This window comes from Anoplophora glabripennis, unplaced genomic scaffold, assembly GCF_000390285.2.
Source record: "Anoplophora glabripennis isolate ALB-LARVAE unplaced genomic scaffold, Agla_2.0 scaffold136, whole genome shotgun sequence".
Taxonomy (NCBI): Eukaryota; Metazoa; Arthropoda; class Insecta; order Coleoptera; family Cerambycidae; genus Anoplophora; species Anoplophora glabripennis.
In genome coordinates, this window is record NW_019416313.1 from 601,346 (window position 1) to 624,344 (window position 22,999).

Genomic DNA, 22,999 nt, shown 5'->3' on the forward strand with positions numbered 1-22,999 from the left:
TGATTAAAGAGATAATATAGAATTTTTTTGGAAAAGTTAATAGTAATTTTATTACTTTCATATCATTGTATGTTGATATGTTTCTATTACGATTGAATGAAAAGTTAGGAAAATATAACCACGTGTAAAGATATAAAAAATACGATATAGAATTATATAATCCAGTGAATTAGTCTAAAAAATTATTAAATTCTGCACCATGTTGAAATCTGACAAAACGATGGAATATTAAGCCTCAAAGGTCACACTTGTGCGAAATGGCACCACCGTTTTTTAACATGTTTATTTTCATTATCTAATAGTTTGTAACATGTATTTGCCAACATTTATGGATAATATTGTTTAAATTAATATTTTTAGAGTAAAGAGTGCAAAATAAACATCAATTTGCAGACAAAGAGCCAAAAATCACAAAAAAAAATGATATTTGATTTTTTTTCCTAAAAATTTAGACTGAATTTCAAAATCCATTTTTTACTTTTTTCTAGCCATTATTTATAAAAAATACGAATTTTGTCATGTTTCGAAAAAAAAAAATGTTCTCAATTGCATTTTTTATTAACAATTTTTTCTCGGAAAATGTTGATATGCTGTTTTGGTTAACAAATAACAAATACATAAAGGTTCAAAGTTGGCAAAATCCCAATCCGCACTAGTGTGACCTTTGAGGGTTAAAAATTTAAACATACAAGTAATTACTGTTCTCTATATTCTTCAATCTTTCTACATTTTAAATTTTGCTGTAAAAGGGTCGTAAAGTTACCCGTGGGAAGTTTATTACTGTATTAACAACGCCTCTTACATTGTTGCCCAACCGCCACGATGTAACTAGGTCGTTATTAAAGGGGAAAATTTCTATCACAAAAATAATTATCCAGGCGAGAATGACGTCGGAGCTGCACACTTTCACAGTTATAATCACTGAGTTGTCACTTGGATTTTTATTAAACTTTACGGGACACTTACGTTATCAGAAGCATGCTTAAGATCAGAAGTGGGATGATCCCCGCGGCTGAGGATTTACTCGTTGAGCTTTTCACTGGAAATGAAAAAAATGTGTTAGTAGGTCAAGCAGGTATTCATTTGTTTTTGTGGATAGATGAAATGGACGGGTCATATGTCATTTGATTATAACAAATAACAAGTATTGATTTCTTTTAAAGAAATTTAAATTTTTAGCATGTACGGGTTAGAAGAGATCCCGAAAATTGAAACAGATTGTAGGGTGTGCAGGCTACAATAATGTAATGTCTATTCGAATAAAAATGTAGTGGCATCTTTTGTGAACAATTTGATTTTTGATTCACGTCATTATCTTTGACGTTAACTGAGTGTTTATCTCAATTAATTAAAATTTAAATGTATGTATAACAATAACAGTGACAAGAAGAGATAATTGAAGTATTGCCTACAAATATTTTTGTGGTTAATATCTGGACTATAATATGCAGGTCGACCTAAAAATTTGCCTGAAATTAATGCATGGGCTACTTTGCTAAATATGTGTTGGTTTAACACTCAGTATAAACAATACAGTAACAGCTAATTGCTGTTACACACGTACTGGCAGGTACTTGTTTGGTTATCTATCTGCAAGTGATCAAAGTCGACGTTCGATCGCCTGTCTAACGAGAGCGCTTCGAAACTAGGGCGATCTCCGCACGATGTCAGCTCTCAGGAATCTGACGCTGCCTTCAAACGTTGACTTGAAATAGTCGTGAATTTTAGCTTGGATTGGAAACTGGGACGAAATTTGATAACTTGATAATTTAACTTAATACTAATACTAATTACAACCGCAGCAGCGCTGCTGTTAAGAACCAGCTTAATAATAGTCCTTAAAGTCCGAAGTGCCGTTTTAATCTAGCTGTAAAAGCGCTTTTTCCGGCCGTCGCGATTGCCTTCGACCCATGCCAGTCACGTAGTGTTAACTTCCAACTAATTTAATCGAGTTTGCAACTGCTTTCTTTTGTTCCGGACTACAGTTTCACGTGGACGCTTTGAGACCGGTGCAGCGGAATGACTTTAATTAATTTAAAATGGAACAAGCGTGGATGTGTATCGCGCTTTATTCCAGTTTCTTCGCAAAAGCATTCCCTATGACGAAGGATTTAATCAAAAGGTTTAATTATCTATTTAATAAAGGGAAATAGTATTAGAATTGTTCTCAAATTGTAATATGTCAAACAAAACTCAATTTGGTTCACTGTTTCAGGTTCTACGTACTGTTCACGTTACTTATGACAATAGTAGATATATTATAACATCTATCAAAGAATATTGAGATAATAGTGGCCTCAGAAGAACGTATTTCCATTGAAAGCATGTAAAAAACTGTATTTTCATCTTCTAAATCAAGTGAGTTTTTCGAAGAACGCGAAAATCTTAGGCTTTCCGAGGGCGTAAATTGGGGGTTGGTGGAAAATTGACTAATTATTTCAGCTTTGCTGTTGAGAGTTCGAAAGGTCGAAGGTTCTTTAAGGGTTTATCTTTAACCTTCGTTTCCTAATTATTCCGTCAACTCAAGTCAAGTAAATGTTAATTCCAGTCACATTCGAAATGAGTTATCTCTAACATTTAAGCCCCTTTCTGATAATCGTTTAAATTATCAAAATTTTTTGTACAGGATGTTGCCAGAAAGTACCGCAAATTCCCTACTTTAGGTCCAAAACTATACATCAAAATTAATCTTCTTTTTAATACTTCTTCCAAGGTCTAGAGCAACTCTCTGATGTTCAATACGTACCTAATTTTATGTACTTCTGCTTCATGAGCTGTTTGTCATTGATATGGCTATAAAATTATATTCGGAGAAGTGAATATAATGTAAATGGATAATTAACAGTACCGTATACAGCACATATAACATTATATTAATGACTCGCTATTATTTATAACAGTCAAGCATACCATTTGCTACATACATATATTGCGGTCGCCATAAAAATAATATATGTTTTCATAAAACAAAGTGATATTTACTGTACGTATCTCATTAATCATAGAATTGTAGCGGTGGCATATCTCAACAACATAAAAATAACAAGGGTCTCTGGTAATTTCACATACAGTGTGTATCAGCCAAATGGAATAAATTCAATAATAAATAAAATTTAATAATTGCAAATGGGTGTTGCATTTAAAATAAGAAAGTTGGTTTTGACCACTGTTACATGACACACCCTGTATACAAAGTTCTTGTAGACAAAAATGCACAACTAAATACCAATCGACGTGTCCGAGAGTTTTTTCGAACACACCCCCATTTATTTATTATTGAATTTACTACTCCATTTGGCTGATACCACATACTGAATGTATTGCGTAATTTTTAGCTAGGAATCTTTGATATGCCCTTGATGTTCTCGGGCTAAGCTCCGTGGAGGCGGAATGACTTTGAAGTGGTACAATAACAACTTTTAAAGGTATTTTTTTCGCATAAAAAAATTCAGCCCAGGAAAAGTGTCGGACATGTCGAACATCCCGACTATAAGAAAGTTGTCGACGATGAGAAAAACGATGAAAAAATTGAAAACTCTCTCAACCTTCGGACGTGGCTTTCAAGATCCAACGAATAACATCGGGGGTTATCAAGATTTCGCAAAAAACCCAATCGTTTTATTTTTCGCAGGGCAAATCCGTACATAAAGAATAATCATCAGTCCCGTCCTTTTCGGTCCATCCGAAATGTAAAGCGATTTTTTAGCCGAATTGCGCTCTAACATCATATTTACGGATCTAATCCCTGAGGGCAAGCCATTTGTTATTCCTGGGCTGTGATTGCGATATTGTTTGTGTGGCTTTGTTTAACGCGATTTTACGAATACAATCTTAAAGCGGGTGAAGCAGTAGAATTATTCACGAAGCAAAATTAAATATTAGGAATATTAATGTAACGTATTATCCGTCATGCTTGAAAACAGTCATGTCCCGTGACATAGAGCCGCAGTAAGTCATCAAATCATAGCAGTTATCTTTTCTCTTATAGGAAATCTCTTTCGTGAGAACGGCATCCTTAACAATAATTTTTAAATAGCAACACAACACCGTCTGATTGTGGATAGATGTAAAAAAATTGCCAGAACCTCCAAATTCTTTTCCGTGTAGATTCTGATGTATAAATCATCGGCATGGCCCTCTTGATGCGTTCGAGGCGGCCACATACCGGATATAAGTGCAACTGTTGGCAAGCTTGATCTAACTCATCAATAAATCAACCGGAACCTGTTACCATAAGGCGAAAAGGAGCGCTTATGTTGAATATTTAACGTCGCGGGAGATTACTCGAAAAGGATGAGAAATTAGGGGTGGTAATAAATCCTTTTGTTATGTGTTAGCCGTAAATGAAAAAAGTTTAAATTCAATTAAGAAAATTACCTTCTAACTTTAATAAATTAATTTTTCGATGTCTTGGTCGAGGAAATTACTTTAATGATTCACATGAAGGAAAAACGGAATATTTTTTATTAGATTTTGATACTAATATAGTTTCCTATAATTATTAAGATTTTTAACAACAGTACATGAAATTAAATTTTCCTAAAGTATCTCTGGAGAAAAGCATTCATATTGAACAAGTTATTTACACCATAAAGGAGGTAAGTATTATTTACCAGTCGAGGAGGACTTTGCGCCCGAGCGGAGCCAGGGCTGGCAATAGGCTCCGAGACTGGTAAATTATACTCTGCGTGGTGTATAACATTTTACCTGTTCCCTTTATGGTTCATGAAATAAAGATTAGGTTTTATTTTTTGGCATTTCTTAATCAATTCATTTTGACCTTATTTGAAATTTTGCAAAGTCGTCTTTATTGTTTGGATTTTGTCGTTTCTAAGGTGTTTATAAACAAAGCTACATAAAAGTTGCAATTTTGCTGGTTTTGTATTATTATTTCTAAATGACCGATTTTCAAATAGAGTGCAAGGAATGCTGCCTGCGAATTTTTATTGCCCGAGAAGTCGAAAGTGCGCTACGGACAAACATATAGAAATTTCAAAGAATGGTACCAGAACAAAAATATTGGTGGTCTCAAGAAATATATCAAGATTATATTGGCTTAGGTAGATGTTACATCTAACCAGTCGGCAAGAATACCCTTTCTATGATTCTTTAAAAAATTTCCCAGTTTTTGAAACTAGAACATCCTGAAACATATACAGGCCATTCATTCCGAAGAACATCGGCAACGTTACGTATTAGCAATCAAGAGACATAGTGGGTGGAAGTTACCTCACTTACCTCCCGTTGTCCATAGCAACTCCCACTTCTACGGTAAAATCCACTTACCTCCTTAAAAACAATATATTAATAGTCTATTTACTGTAGTGGGAGCAGCAAAAACATGTTCACAATTATATTTGTTTTTGTTTTTATAACCTATACTTAGCAATTTCGTGAATGAGGTTAAGGTATGAAAATGGCATGCATACCGGAAGTGACGAAGCTGGACCACTCACCAAGTAGGAGGGCCTCCCGGAGGTCCTTGATGGGAAGGCTTTGCGTCTGAACGACACTCTCCCTGTCGCTGTGATAGAGGATGGGCGCTATGGATGCCACGCACTTCACCCTCATGGACCCTCCCCTGAAGTGGTGGTTGCTCAGCTTGAAGTGCAGCCCCAGCGTCGCCGACACCAGGCCCTGGGCGTGGTGGTACAGAGGGTACTCGATCAGGGCTTCCGGCTTCTGGATCTAATACACTTTGTTCGTTATATCTCACCAATAGAAGGTCATCAAAACAACTAGATCATTCGTCGGTCGTGTCACCTGTACTGATGAGAGGTAATAAATTCCAAAATGTATATGTCTGGTGGTTCTACTGACCAATGATCTTAGCTGTTTGGTAGATATTGCGGGTGTAATACTGTATGGTTGTTTCCCACAATACTATTTCTTGAAATCCCTAAAAAAATTACCTGTTGTTCGTTGATGTACCAGTGGAGGATCGACGCTGGGTAACTCTTGCCCGAGGTGCAGTTCAGATTGATCTCGTCGCCGATCTGGTACTGCATCTCCACCCCAGTGATCACAGGATTCTCCTGAGGGAGATCTGTAACAAGAGGAAGACACGTTGTTCAAAGTCTCTAACGACTTGGTTGAAAATACAAAAATTGCAACCTGTGCGAAGGAAATAGTGCGCAGATATGTTAATTCAAATAATTCGGAAATACTATAAAGTCTCGAATCCAGGATTTGTCCAAGGAGACCAAGAGGAACAACATCAAAGAAGACAACTTGAAAATAGTGCAAACACTGTAGAAATAGGATTAAAATAGTAAAGGATTTGGTCAAAGTTATACAATATAATGATGTATATTCAGACAGCCGTCAGAGTGTTGTGGCATCATCTAGTGTTTTAAGTATTTTTAAATACTTATCCTACAAACTAAAAACCCACTAGTGAGGGCAAATTTCAGTGCAATACATTATAAATGTCGGTAAATTAACAATGACAAAAATTAGATAATTCAATATAGTTGTGTAGGTGGTGGCTATCTATTTATACAATAAAATATAGAGCGTCCTATTTAAAAAAATGTCGGTAATGTTGTAGGTCTGTTAAACATGGCTAAAAAAAAATATTGCAGAAAAGCGACATTTACTAATTGACTGCTTCAGCGATTTTCAAAAATCTGAACTGGAAAAAAATATGAATTTTGTTCTATCATTTTGGGACAATATAGGTACATATTGTTAATTCCTGAATTCCCTAGGGCAAAATTATCGGAGATTAAGATTCCCCCAGCCAGAATTCGAAAATTACAACTTTCCAACTTCCCTCCACCCCTCACGTCCAACAATGGACCCCCACCCCACGTTATTAGCTGCATCACTTGCCTCCCAACTTTTCACGAAATCGGTAAATCCATTACGACGCGCCGCGCGTCTCGCTTTTTGATAAATGAAGTATAAGCTTCCCCGACGCCGCCGAGCATTCAAGCGTGGATACCTATTAGGCCTGTTCCAATAATAAATTGGGGCATTTTCCCAATGTATTTCTTTCTCTGGCAGGTACGTGCCTCGAATACAGGGTCCCGCGCCGTCCTGCTGCAGCAGGAATCGCTTATTGATTAATAAGGCGTCAGTTATTTCGCCCAGGGTGACTGTCGCGAAAGGAAATGTAATTTCCTCGGTCATTTCTGATCAGGACGTTATCCGGTTAAAATCTACTAATTTTGTAGTACAGGTAAGTCGAAAAATAAAAAAGTTACGGGTTGTCCGCTATGCAACCTGAGGGATTATTTCTTTATTTATCTATATATCGTTTAGAGTTTACTATTCAATTCTCGAAAGGGAGTTTATAATTATCATTATACTTTAATTAATACGTGGGAACTTAGAAATGTTGTATGTTCTGAGAATGAATACCAGACACTTACCGTATGTCGCTCATGTACAAGGTAATCCAGTGGTTGGTTGTATAGGGTGACACTTAAGTTGGAAGAACAAGAAAGACACACCAAAACTTCCAGGAAGAGTTTTAATAACAATAAAAACAAAACAAACAAATAAACAAATTAACGACACAACGGGCTCGAACAACATTATTAATTAATTTATTGACACGCCACCGAGATTCAGGGAATGCGCGATCCATAGCAAAATTTGAAATGACTTTATCCATTATTAAATTGATCCGAGACTCTAAACTAAGTAGACTGCTCAATGTGAAACCCAAGGAAGAACTGCCTGTTTTTCGGATCTCTCCTGAATTCGACACCTCGCTTCGACACGCCCATTTCTTGGGTTCAGAAGTTTCTGTTCTTATCTTATTGGCGGGAACCTGAATATCTGGACGCTTTGGTATAACTATACTATGTTAATAATTACCTACCTAATTGACTGGACTTACATTTATATAAATAATTCTTTGACTAACTGAACTTACAAGTAACCCTAGCCTTCTTCTAGTGACTCCGTGTAGCAATACGGGACGGATTAGTCAATCTCATTTAATATATTCTTAATAGTTTGGAAAATCCGCCTAAAAACCAGCAATTTGATCTATTACTTTCCTTTCCAATTATTATCAATTTAACAATTTGATTTAATCCTAATTTGGAACCTCTACGCTCTTCTCGTAGTTTCGCGCGTTATTAAAAATATGGGTTTCTTTGTTCTGTCCCAGCATAGATTGGCGCCTCCCGGACGCGACAGATGACTGTCACATGGCCCCGACGGTCTAAGTGAACTTGTTCAAAAATCAATTAAATCAGTGTTGACTGAAATATTTTACTTTTTGGCTAATAAATAAATTACTACGCGTCCCGGCTTTTGTTTCAGCTAGTTAAAAAAAAAATTAAATAAAAAAAGAGTTGGCCTGAAGACTCTCAGTTCGACGCCTGACTCTGGTCGCAGGCCACTTTGTATGACGGAGTAGAACTACAACTTCTCCTGATAACTTTCGTCGACAGAGTCCCCCAAGTTTTGAATTATATCTTCCTGCAACGAGCGAGAGAACTGCAGCGAAGTCTCTCGATAAATTCAGAACAGCCGAAACTGACATTAAGAACTCCGCTGGCAATTCAGGATGGCGGCGGTGTTTTTTACGGTCCAAGAAGGCCGTGACGATGCAATTTCGAAGTCGCTCCGCTACGATTTCATCCCAGTTTGCGTCGTAGAGAAAATGCAACAAAATGTATTTCTCTAATTAGGAACTTGGCGGGTTCTTTTTACTAAGAAAACTTCCAACTGCCTTGTGCATAAGTTTCTACGTGGTTAAAAGTAGTTCTCTGAAAGTTTATGTTTAAGCACAGAAAGAAAATTTTAATAAAACATCTCCAAGGCAATACTGGAACAGAAAGAAAAGTGTGGAAGTGTAGATAACGTGAAAATGTATACAGAGCCTTGAAAAATGATTACAAGTCACATGGCCAGTTTGTTTAAAAAAGTAATTTTGTTATCTTCGCGTTGGCAATTAAAGTAGGAGGGTCAATAAGGCCGGTTTTCAGTCCCATCAGAAATTGATCCTAAACGTATGGAATATGTTTTTTGAACTTCAAGCAACAATATTAAATCGACTCTAGTCAAATCGGATTAAACTCCTCCACCCAAAACATCCAAAAACTCTTATGAACGTACCGAAACAAATTTCGAAATAGTATTTGCCGAATCGATTAAGACTTACATAAGAATAAATTCCGTCCTGTCAATCCTTTCGATATTTTTAAATTCAACAGGTTAAACAATATATGCTTTTTGTGTTTAATCGGGTTGAGGGCGTTATCATGGATCATGGCTAAGATATAAAGTCTGTATTACCTTTTCTTTAGTACAATATACATAACTTCTAAAAAGGATTTGCTCTTTTTATATAGAACATACCTTTCATCATATCACATGCTCGTTTGGAAAAAACATAAAAATACGGTGGTAGCACTTTATAACTATTATAGCTTTTGAGGTTAGATACGACTAGTGACTAGTTGGGTTCAAACGGATGTAGGAATCCGATTCAGTGACTCCAAAAATATAAAGATATGTTGGTTACATTTCATTCCTAAACGTAGAAAAGTGTGATCTTAGCAATTTGCGCAACTTTTTTGAGGTTTGGCACGGATTCTGACTAGTTGAAGTTATATTGATATCAGAATTGGTTTCAGCGATCCCGAAAACATAAATTATGGTGGTTAGACTGTGTTACTCATCGTAGAAACGTATTATTTCAACGATTTGAAGTATTTTTAAGGTTAGGGACGAACAGTGACCAGATGGGGTTTAACGAATATTGAGTCCCCTTGCCCCTCATTGATTGGGGTGCTGGTTTAAGGTGAGTCCCCTTGCCTCTCACTGATTGGGGTGCTGGTTTAAAGCGAGTCCTCTTGCCTCCCACTGATTGGGGTGCTGATTTAAAGTGAGTACTCTTGCCTCTTACTGACTGGGTTGCTGGTTTAAAGTGACTCCCCTTGCCTCTCACCGATTGGGGTGCTGGTTCAAAGTGAGTCCCCTTGCCTCTCACTGATTGGGGTACTGGTTTAAAGTGAGTCCTTTTGCCTCTCACATATTGGTTGCCGGTTTAAAGTGAGTCCGCTTGCCTCTCACTGATTGTAGAGGTTATGCAGTTGAGTGGGAGGGGGAATAAAGGGGGAAATGATTATAAGCAAGTGTTTTTACTTAAATTGTGCCCGAAAAATATTATTTATATGATTCTGTACATTACATGTAAGAAAAATGGTTACATTTTTTAATGTTTGGGTTGGGGGGTTGTATCCGTTTTGCCTAGAATCGATTTAATATTGTTTTTGAAGGTCCAAAACGCATATTCCATATGATTAGGACGAATATCTGATAGGGTCGAAAACCGGCCTTATTGACCCTTCCGCTCTGGTAAAACTAAAATAATTGGTATTAAATTCCTTTTCCTAATAATTTTTTGATGCGAATCAGTGTCCAAACAATAGTTTAATAATATTTCGCCAATTTATTACAACTAGTACGTATATTCTAAACTCTCGATGAGGATCGACGTTTTCGTGTGGTCGAATTTACAAATATAGCCATCTTAACCCCCCCCCGCGACACGTCCAAGAATGAAAGAGCGATACACAACGCTATGCATTCTAAATTGTCGCGTGTCTGTCACACTTATCAAGTGACCATAATAATAACCAGACCGTTTTATTATGCTCGTCGAATGAGGGAGGTCTCGTACACCCCGGGACAAGATTAAGCGGATTTATTGGAGCAATTTTTGGCCGACATTCAATTTGTCGGAACGGCCTGGTTGATAATCGAGTGATTTGCGGCCGGATTATTTTCAGATAATCGCTAGAGAAAGTGTTTGGGACTGTATTAACACGGCACGTATCGCATGCCTCCCGGCAATGAATGAAACCCGTGTAGTATTTTCCGAGGATAAAATTGAAGCGAATAAATAGAAGGAAGAGTGTGTGTGTTCACGAAACACAACAACATTAGGTACTTGATGAATTAAAGTTAAACGAAGCAGTTTTTTCGTTATTTCCTTGTAGTTTCCTGCGCGCTTTTGAGCGCGGAGACGCTCAGACGCAAACTTATTTATGTCGAAAAAAAGAAAATGGAAAATTTAATAAAAAGACTATTTATTTTATTAATCAGTGAAAGAAAGATGTGTATCAAATTACTTTGAGAATTTAGATTCTTGTTGGCTACATACATATAGGGTGTTAACTTACGTCTAATATTTTTACCACATGTCCTTTTATGTTAAAATCAGATAAATACGCGGATTTGTGTTCAGTAAAATGTAATTTTAAAATATGATTTACTTCAACATTGCAAGAAACCACCTTTTAAGAACTGCTCATTTTCATTTGCTTGTAGACAAGCTTTAACGCGACGTATCCAATTCGCTCGCGTGCGTTGCAACATTGCCATATCCTCTCGAATCGTATTACAAGCTTCGGCAATACGATGTTGCAGTTGGTGGATGTCACAAACTTCCGTGGAATACACAATACTTCTTTTCACATATCCCCACATATCCCCGCATCTAACGTAATGTTTAGAAAGTCACGCACTATCCGTAAAAAGTGAGCGGGGGCTCCGTCATGCAGTAACCACATATTTTTCCGAACATTTAATGGCACGTCTTCCAATAATTCCGGCAAGCGCAAAAACTCTAGATATGAAGCACCGTCTAAGCGTCTAGGCAACTCAAAAGGAAAAACAGCACAGCAATCACTACAACAATGTACTACAAACTGACTTTCGAATACAGTCCGGTTTCATAAGAAATCTACAAACTCGTAAACGGTGTTACAGTATTTTTTATAAGTACTCGTTGCGGTAAAATACATGTATTTCAGCAGTTCCAAAACAGTTTTAAGCACCTTTTTAATAAGCTTTTTTCTCTATGACCTTAAACTTCCGATACAGGTTTATGACATCAGTTAACTCAGTTTTTGCTCCTTTTCGGCCCTTTAAACTTTTGACATAACTTCATTAACATCCTGTATACTAAAAATAAGAATAGAAATCAAACAAATTCCAAACCCAATTAATTAAAATCGGTTTCCTCCCTCTCTCTTTTTCTCTCCCTTTCAAATGTATTTTTGTTTCTCACCTGGCTTCACCTGAGGACTTTACCAACACTCAGAACGCTGTACTATTGCTATACTGTCAATCGCAAAGGTGCCAAAGCTCCAATCTGTGTTCACTCAGTTTCAAAAGAATTTCTTTGAAAAATTATACGCCTTTGCCTTCCAAAGGCAGCTCGAGTTTCGTGCGCTAGAGGTTGCGGTAACCTTGAAAATGACCTATTTGTGCTTCGTGCGGCCACGCGAAGGGAGTTTTTTCTTACACGATTTAATACAGTTCAGAATAATAACAGCGCGTTTCCATATGAAAGTGTACGCTTATTTCGGAATTCGTCGAGGAATTTAAGTCTCTTTGTAAAATGTGAAGGGTAAAGGTCAATTCGAACTGATGCAGAGAGAAGTAATAACTTATTCTGTCAGCGTTTGTATGTGTAAAAAATTATAGAAGCTAATGGATTATTGCGATTGCATCTTTTGTAATGCTGATTACTTCTTTGCATGTTGTTCTCCGGAGCTACGCGAAATGTTTCGTCTTGTAATTAATACTTTATTAAGATTAATGAACTTGTTTATGTTGGGAATAAAAGTACTTACACTTTGCGCGTAAAGTGGGGGAAAGAAAATGAGGAAGAGTTTAATATACCAATATGCAATATGATGATCGCATGAGGACATGTTGGCCAACCGAAATCCGTAATCACCGGAGATTCCATTAAAATTGTGCGTGATTGGGGACCGCCTAACCGTGTATCTTGGCCGATGGATTTCGATCGGCCAAGGTAAGCATCACGGACGCAGGCTGGATCTTGGATGGATGACCTAAGGCAGGCTCGGAACGTGGCTGTGGCAGCCTACCAGAGACCTGGGTCGCTCAACACCTTCCGCCTGCGTGTGGTCCCCGATAAAATGGTAATGAGAATAGAGCAATAAATAAAATAAATCTCTGTAACATAAAAAATTGTACGAGACTTTGCCACCAAGCCACCCGTGTAGTAATAGGGTGGTTTGAAGAAAAGTACTCGAGTAATGAAAGGGGGTGTACAAGGGGCTAATAAGGCCTAAGTGCCGCGGTGGAAAAGCAATTTTCCACCACCACCCCGACATACATACATAGATACATTGTGCGTGATTTCAACAAGGATTAGCCAAAACCTTAATTGAAATTGATGAAAATGGAATTGAGCTTCTTAAAAATATCAATTTATGGCATTTTGGCCGAACATTGGAGCTACAGAAAAATGTTTGGACGATTTGTTACACATAAGTTGACTGACGATCAAAAATTGTTCAGAATTGAAAATTCGAAGAACATCATCAAGGAGACTAAAAAGGACTCACTTCCGTTTCAACATTGTGACTGATGAAACGGGTATTTTCAATATAATCCAGTAACCCAGACGAGCCAAACCCCAAAAATCTCGTTTGGAGAAGTCAAGACAATGTTGATTTGCTTTCCAAGGGCATTGTTTACAAAGAGTTCGTTCCATCTGGACAAACCGTTAATGTCCAATTGTATTTTTCGTTTTAAAGCGTTTGACGCATTGCATTTGTATTATTCGACCAGAATATCACGTATGAGGAAATTGTGACCGATCTCTTGGGTAAAAATCGCATTTTAACTGTCAACTACTCCCCGTATTCGCCTGATTTGGCACCATGCGACTTTTACTTTCTCGGAAAACGCATCTGTCGATGAAAGCCATATGTAGACATAAAAATCATCCAAAAGATTTGCACTGACATCATGAAGGACATCCCAACCGACGATCTAAAATCGCTGTATTGACTCACAAGGGGACTTATTTTGAATAAAATAAATCGTGTTTACCAAAAGAACTGTTTGTTCTAATTTTGAAAAAGTCATGTTTACTTTGAAGCGCACCTTGTATATTTGTTAAAGAAACTTCATAATTTTCTGTGCACCTCAGTTTGGCTTGTGCCAAGAAAAACGTTTTTATTTTCCTCGACATTAAATAAGTTCGCGTTGTAACACTTGAACGATTCGAAAACTAATAAAAAACGTTTAACTTTCTTTTCGGGTGTTTTTCAAAAGTTTTATTAATCCCCTCGTCGGGCGTCCTCGCTCGCGAGGTCTTTATTAAAACTTCAGGGACGCTAAATTTTATCCTGGATGCACGGCAATAATTTTCAGGGATTATTTTCAGAACGCAGTGTCGGGGGAACTGCATCTGTTTGGTCCAGTGGCGTCACATTGAGGTTATTCAAGTGTCTGTCTATTTAGATAGAACTTTAACGTCTTTAGTAGACGAAAGACTGTTCTTGCGTCGATAGGTCTAGAGTTCATGTTTCCATTTTAATTTTTCTTATAATTACTTACTCCGAACTCCATGTGTATATCCTTCGACATGATTTCTGTGGTTTTTAACAGTCCCTGCATATCCCTAGATGTGTATGTCTTTATATCATCCATATACAAGTAGTTTAATTCGAATAATTGATAAAGGATTATATATATAGTACCAAACAGACCTTACGGCGTCATCTTCAAATATTGCTCATCTGATATTAATAAAGCCATTTTCTACATACTTTCTATTAGTCTTTAGTAGTGTTTTGGCATTCCATTTTGTCCCTGTTGTGGATTGAAGGTTTTGAACAGAAATATGTATTTTATATATTCTCAAAACATGTCCCAATCATCCATAGTTATTATTTCTCGGAAGCGACATCCGTCCATTTTATTTTTGTCATATTCAAATTAATCGCAGTGTATATAAAATAATAAAAATATATTCAACGTTTCCCTAAAACAAGTGTTTATGCGGCGGGCGATTTGCGTCGTCATACAGGACCGAATATGACTATTACGTACTTTTTACGGACCGTAATGAACGTGCGAAATATTTCCTTTGCCTTCTAGCACCAAATTGCCCCATTTGCCGCGCTGTTTCGTCCGCGTAGCGTGACCGACGTAATTGTATACATTTTACGTGAGTTGTGCATGTCTGCCCCTCGCACGGGGCAGCGCCGCCGCCCGCCGCCGGCCAACGGAACAGAAAGGAAAATCGTTTCTCCTTCGTGCGTGCTGTAAAAATTGCTATAAGGGATCATATTACTTATCAACCTTACTGCTATTTGCTAGTCGGCAGTTCATTTTTCTTCAGTTGTCGATAGCACGGAATTTTTTAATAAAAAAACGAGTTACCCTTAAGAAAATTCATATTATTTAGACCGCCCACACTTTTCCCTTCTAAAATTACCATACGAAGCAGGTCGATATCCAAAGCTGGTAAAAATTTCAGTCCTCTCTATCCCGCTGAGGCGGGTATGAATAAAAATATATCCCCCTCTTTGTATGTGACCAGGGACATAACATCTAAATGGAACTAATTTCGTTTAGCCACAATATATTTGCATATGGAATAGGGTGAATAAAAATTTCCGTGGGCCGCAGGGGGTAGTACAGGAATTTTGATGAAGCAGGGATGTTTGTAGGAGCTGAAATAGTCGTTTTTTCAATTTTAGGGGCTCGTGTTCTGCCGGCCGTTGGGTAGGATATGCTTGCTATTAAGCCAAGATAGAATAACGTGGACAATTTTAGGAATTAGGTCGTGTCCATCGTAGACGGAGCCATCTCAGATGCAAACTTATTTGTCGCAAACTCCATAGTATGGGCCTACTGTGAGGATACAAAAAATTTGGAACACGTGATGTTAAAAGGGATGAGCTAAGTTCCATTTTCAATCGAAACTATTATCTTTGGGATTTGACAGAAACGATTAATGATGTCATCAATTATATTTTTTCCAGAAACATACCCAAATTTTTTTTAACTTTTAGTGTCTGTTTGCTCACGTTCAAGGTTAATTGAAGGTCAATCCTTGTTTTTTCTGTAGTAATACCATTTCTTGTATCTGTAGCTGTTCGCCAGATTTGCGGTGTTATCAAATCAAACAAAACTGTATGTCAAAACAGTCGGTAATGTAACTATATGCAACTATAACTACAATATATCTTGTTTTGAATAACATAATCAGTAACTACTGACGTTATGGGTAATTAAAGGGTCCTCTAACGGATCCGCATTAGGGTTAGCTCTTGAGTCTAATTAACAAGATATCTGAACAATGCTCTTAGCAGTAATTACCATTTCGTTGGTAAGACAAATTCCATAGTCGACGGCTTAATCTCTAATTAAATAGACGTTTTACACATTGAAAAATAAGGGATAGTAATTTTACAAATATACTTACTTCGCGTGAATACAATTATAATTGTCTTAAAATAAACCTAAAATTGATTACGATAGCCGCTGGTAATTTTGCAAAAATTGAATTGAGGTTCACAAATTAAATACAGTATAAAATGTCTGTTAGTGGCCACTTCTACATAACGACCGATTTACATTTTTGTTCTGTGCAAATATGGAAGGTGAGAAGGATTTATACCTCTCAACACTTGTAGGCACCAACGTTTCATAAAATCAGCATACAAGAATAAATTTAACATCGCTTCATTGCCTCCTACAAAGCAGCAGCAAGACGACATTCGTTTCGAAGGTATCATCAGGTACAGCAATATATTGGAAGAAAGACAAAAATGGTCTACCCTCCAAGCTCCTGCTCCAGAAGTTCTTCTTAAACTATATAATTCCTTGTAAATGCAAGAAAGGATGTCGGGGAGCACGTGGATGCAGGAAAGCAGGGCTCAACTGTTCTAAAATTTGCTCAAACTGTGAAAATAGATGTGATAACTTGCCTCAATCATTGGAAGATAGTGATGACGATGAAGACACTGATACGATCTTAGAATCGCTGTGTAATGAAATCGATACAGAAAGTAGAGAAGAAGCTACTGCGCCAGAAGAATTGATTCCACACAACTCTGAGACTTCGTTGCCTTATCAGTATCAAAGCGTTATAAGTATTTGTAATTTCATTTTCATTACGCCTACTTCGGAAACCACAGAAAAAAACGCGCCATATACTATACCTCATGGTGGTGTGGAAATGGGTATTATTTTTCATTGAACGTTAAATGGTGACCTTTGTTAGTCTCCTACACAAAATGACTCGGTTTTATGAAAAAAAAATGGTTAGAACCTAGCTTTCCTGGTCTTCAGTTTGTTGTTCTCTTCAAGAAACAGAGAAAAACATTACCATAACCAATGCTTTGACATGGATATCGATGACCCATTTATAAATTTGAAATAATTCGCAATGATTGGTAGTAACGTGCAACAGAAAGTGCAGAACTGACAACCAGTGACTGTATTGAAGATATCAGAGAAACAAGTGACACTACTTTTGATTCTGAAAGTGAAAATGAGGAGGCTGAAAGAATTTTATTGATAAATATTTCAAACCTATTAGAAGCCTGCAAATGTTTAAGAGACTTGAATTTTTTTTTTATTAATGCAAACACCTTTGTCAAGGTTGTTACTGAAATGGGAATTTGAATTTTATCAAAATAAATTTAAAAACAATTGAATGAAAAAAATATGACAACTTTATACTCGACTATTTACTCGATCAAAATAAAATCAAGGAAACACATACTATTGCATCTAAAAAACTGCCCCTTGACGAATGTTACATCCTGTATTAACACTGTCGCGCCATTGAGTAACTCTGCCCTAGCCTTCCATTCTACCTCTCCGTTTCATCGCTTAAAGCTGTTATTGTATAGGGAAGCCCATAGACAAACACACTCGGCGAGCTTAAAAGCGACAGTTAACAAGGGCTAAGCAAATATTTGTAACGATTCACAACCGTTGTGTCGAAAATGATATCCCGGATGGCGTTGTCCCGACACCGTAAAAGCTGTTATGTCATTTACTCTAAGAGGTTAATAAATACAACGGATGTCCTTCGTGGAGAATATGATGGATATGGAACTTCCTACAATGAAAAATTGGAACGTTTATGAGCAGAAGAGGCGAGGCTTAACTATATCATGTTAATAATTACCTAATTAACTGGTGTCAATCTCATTTAATCTATTCTTATAGCTTGGAAAATCCACCTAAAAACCCAGCTATTTGATGTATTATTATTTTCCTCGCAATATTCTAACAACTTATTTAAATATCTTATTAGAAATATCGATTTTTCCCTTCACCATGGGCTAAACCGTCGATACAAGAAGCCTAACACTTGGCCCCAACGGTCTAAGTCAACTTGTTCAAAAACAATGCTAAATTTCATGAGGCCTTCTCCGAAGGACGGCTTTGCAAATTTATTACTCCCACTGACAAGAGGCACTAGTCTCTCGACGACTTTATGGCGACGTTAAACCTACTTGACCCTTAACTGTTCAACTATTATTGTTAACTGAGTTGACTCATCCGTTCCGAGCACTAACAAATAATCTACAAAATCGCCGATTGACTGTCAGAGAAATTGCAGGAGAGGTTAGCATCTCACCCTCCTTACTCTTCAGACCTGGCCCCTTGCGAGTTTTTATTATTTCCGAAATTAAATCGGTGCTGAAACTATTGATGAAATCAAAGCAAGTTCGTCACAGACTTTAAAGGTCATTTGAAATGAATTTCAAGTGAATGGGGGAGCACTTTGAAGGAGATAATGACCAATAATGCAAAAATGAATATGTAATAAGTTAAAAAAAAATCGATTCTAAACAGACCTCGTAAGTGTTCAATAAAGGACTATGTGATACCAACAGAATATCGACCACATTTAAACGATACTTGAAATACTTTATTTTTATCTATATTTCAAAGCTTTCCACTTCATAGGAAGTCGTTCGTGCAAGCATTCGTCGATCCCATTGAAACGTTTCTTATTTTTACAAGATGCAAAGTGAGTTGAATATATAAAAGCTATATCGAGCGCGTGCTTTGTTAAAGGAATTTAAGAAATAAAACTGCTGATGTCATGAATTTAATATTTATAAAAAGGGAGATAGAGAGTGCTCGGAAAACAAATCCAGGGGAATTTGATATTTACACATCAATTTTTTCCAATGTAGCAGTCCGTCGACTGTACCTTTCGGGACCGCATCGTAATCGAGATAAAGCAGTATCGTACGAGAGTATCATCGAGCTGAGACAATGGATGATCCCGGTATTAAAGGGCTTATCAAACTGTCAGCCCTTAACGGGATGTTTATTTATTAGGGACCTTTCCAGATTTTTCGATAAAGCGAAATAATTATAGCACACAACAAAATAAGGAGTTGATCTTCCCAAACTTTCAAATATTTAAAAACAATAAACTTCTTGATATAATGAAGGAACTACTGTTAATTATTTGCACAATCACATTGTCCGTGACGTCTATATGGCTACCTAGCTTAACCTGAACTATCTTAATTCACAGTTATTTGGATATCGATGCATTAAAACCATTCTATGAGTGTAGATTTGAGCTTTGGAATTTACGCCTTGCTTCTCGTATTTATTTCAACTTGGATTTGTTATACGAGATAGAGAACTTCTGGCTTATGTTTTATGTAACAAGGCCTTCAAATGTTTACAAATAAGAGACAGCGAAAAGGTTTTAGCGAAAAATCCGCCGACGAAGTAAATTCGTTTTCGATAAACTGGCTGTGGAGATTCCAAAACATAGCTGGCTTAGGCATTACAGTAATTTAAATTCGACTGAAAAAAAAATATAATACCCGCTCGAATTCGACGAGGCAATTTTATGTCATGTCGATGGGCTTTCACGAGGAGACGTATAATTCTCAATAATATAATTCGATGGCGGGGTAGGTTTATGATTTGGTAGATTTCATAATCGGGAATGTCTTTTGAGCTTTGAAAATCTTATAATGACGAGAATAAGTACCTTTATTTTTATAATACCAAAGGAATATCATTAACGAAACCGCCCATCAAAAATAAGTCTCGTTATATCGATTTCTGCCCAAATGTTATTCTTTCATCACTTATATGAATTTGAACGGGGGTTATGGAAAATGATCACAATCACGACGTTTTGGGCTTCCGCCGACCTGGATAATGCGACGACGACAATGCCTATTCAATGGTATTTCAGTTTCATGTATAGTCTTTCCGAAGTCAGTTGAACATGTATAAAAAAGCCTAGCATTAAAATTTAATGAGATTCATAGGCGTCCCTAAAAAAGTTTTCTGCTAAAGGTAAAAAATTATAATAATTTGTATATAATGTGTAGAAAATTTATATTATACAGGGTGTAGCGTTTATAATCCATAAAAATTAAACTATAGCTTCCTAACGATATTTGTAATAGAAAAGTCTTATACGAAAAAGTTCTATTTTTGCGTTTTTTTTTTTCGTAAATTAAAGTTCAATTGTGGATCAATATATTTTCTCTGGAACGGTCCTGTCCGTGTGCTGTATGATGAGTTACGTGCTGTAGACCAGCCGCGTAAACAAGTCGTAGTTGAAAGATAGAAATATACTTCTCAATTTTTGGGGGAATTTTTCAATGCAAAAGTACAAAGTAAGAAAAATAGCTATTTAAAAAAACTGATATTTTCTTATTATAATAATTATTAGTATAAGCCAGGAAATTAGAGTTGGACGCGACTTTTTGTTTCGGCAAGCTCAATTTATCATCTTCAAAACGTTGAAATTGATCCCCATTAGCGCGGACACAGGCATGGCACCGACGCATCCAATTTTGGCGAATATTTTCCAAAATTCCAGATGTTCCCCTAATTGTCTCAGCGCTTCAAGTATACGGTTTCGCAATTCTTCCACCGTATCAATTGGGGTATTGTAAACCAATGACTTCAAGTGACTCCAAAGACAAAAGTCCTTTGGAGTTAGATCGCGTGATAGAGGTGGCCACGGCACAGGACCAAAGCGTCCAATAGCTACCCAGAAGTATATGGCCTATTATGCCAGCCCAAACACTTACCGAGAACCGATGTTAAAAATGAGTTTCCCTAACCGCGTGAGTATTTTCATCGGCCCATATGTGCATATTATGGAAATTCACTTCACGGCTAAATGTCGCCTCATCTGTTACACAAACATAAGTAGGAGAGTCTACTTGATTGGCACATTGCCGTAAAAACCATCTGCAAAAACGCATTCGTTGTTCACAATCCGGGGGTAAAATCTCTTGAACTGGTTGCAGATGATAGGGTGCAACAGCTGGCGCCTTAAGATGCGATATACGGTACGAGATGAGGTTCCTACTTGCTGTACGATTCGTTGAGTACTAATTGTGGGGTCTTCGTCAAGATTTTTCAACACTGCATCTTCAACACTAAGGTTCACTTGCTGACCACGTCCTTCTCCTCGAGGAATAACACTTCCCGTTTCTTGCAGCCGCTGAACGCACTGTAGGATTGCATTTGCACGTGGGGGGTGACGTGGCCATCATTCCCGGTACAACCTAGTCGCCGCGAGTGCATTTTCTCCGGCTGCACCATACACTAACACCATATCGACACTTTCGGAAATAGTAAATGCATTGTTTTCTCGGTTCATTGTAAAACTAGTTTGTGCATAAGCTAAAAAATTAAGCAGCGTAAGAAATAAGAATCTCGCTTTTAATGTAGGTAATCGGCACGCTATTCTTATTTTTTACTTCTTTATAAAAGTTCACTTTTGTCTGGAATCTTTCACTTTTCAACGCCGATGAGTCGATGGACGATGCTTAATATTTAACAATTAAGTGAATAATGAATTTAATACAAATACAAAATCAGTTGACTGCACAATTTTTTTTGACAATGTAGCCTAACCTTCTTTTAATATTACTAGTATTAGATTATACCGACTTAAATTATAAGGTTGTATCTCGGGTCGCATAAAAACATTTCCTAAGTTTTTAATAAATAACACAGAGTCAGCCCTCATTTTCGTTGAAGAAATTAACTTTAATTTACAAAAAAAAGCTAAGATAGACTTTTTGGTATAAGAGTTTTTTGTTACAAATATCATCAGGAAGCTGTAGTTTAATTTTTATAGATTATAATCTATATCCACACCCTGTATATTCATTTGACCAACAACATATTATAATTATTTATGTCCTCAAACAATTTTATTATATTTATAAATAAAATAAATTGCGTTTTGTTCCTTTTCAAAAGATCTCCAAATGCCATGTTGTAATAATATTAGTAAACAAAATATCTCTCTCTAAATTACGTGATTTACACCAAATTCCGCATTGCTGCACTGCACTGCTAGGTTGACAACTGAATTTATGGCCAGGTCGGCCAGTGCGGCTGTGTTTGTGCCGCGTTTGACCGCGCGCTCATTCTTCAACTGAGCGACCAGACCTGTATATGGGTATGGCTAAATAACTATGGGAACAAGTTTTTCAAATATTTCAATGCCGAGTTGCTGCGTCAGCAACCGAACCTGGTACATACTGCCAACCTCTTGATTCTTCAATTGAGATCGGAAAGACTATAAGATCATTTCTTTCTTGTATCTCAAACTCAGACGCTTATCCGTTTCGGATAGCTTTGCAGGTATTAACGTCACTCCACGCACATTAATTTATTTAGCTTAAACGTAATTTGACGTTCCCGGAACAGTACTGGGACGAATTAATTCGATATCCGCCTTCCGCCTGACTTATCTATTATTTCAGCGGAGCCTCGTGGCTTTGAGTTGTCATAATTGCTGCGGAATTCCTTGCTGCAATTCCTTTTGCGGATTACTGCGCTTTGGTGGAGATTCCTGCAGCGCCTGTCTTTTCCGGTCCCGTAGGAATATTGATATAACACGGTATGAGAGGGTTGGGCATAGGAGAGACAAAGACAACTTCCTTTTGTCTGTCTCTTGCATCTGCAACTTGCAAAAGACAGTCTCAATATTTTTAAATTATTACGCATTGTTTTCCATTAAGATACGCCTCTTCTACATATACTTTGAACATAGATCTCCTACGAACATTATTTCAAACGTTCCGAGTTAAAGAAGCTTGGAAATCCCCGCTTTAAGCATTTTAACTTGCTGGGCTGTGTTTTGGAAGTTTCGCCTTATAATCTGGATTAGTTTATATAAAGCTGAATGTTTGTGAAGGATTTCCGCCGCCGATGGGGCAGG

General features: G+C 37.1%; 1 protein-coding gene across 1 annotated transcript in view; it reads right to left on the minus strand.

Annotated features, from left to right (window-relative positions):
* Nucleotides 1-546: 546 nt before the first annotated feature.
* The window catches only part of LOC108911623, a 98,115-nt gene continuing 75,662 nt past the window's right edge, over nt 547-22,999 (minus strand). Inside the window, exons 5-7 of the mRNA XM_018716601.1 lie at nt 5,913-6,046; nt 5,457-5,688; nt 547-1,039 (exon numbers count right to left, since the gene is read on the minus strand). Coding sequence (XP_018572117.1) covers nt 963-1,039; nt 5,457-5,688; nt 5,913-6,046 — 443 coding nt within the window. The 3' untranslated portion in view covers nt 547-962. The remainder of the gene's footprint in view (nt 1,040-5,456; nt 5,689-5,912; nt 6,047-22,999) is intronic.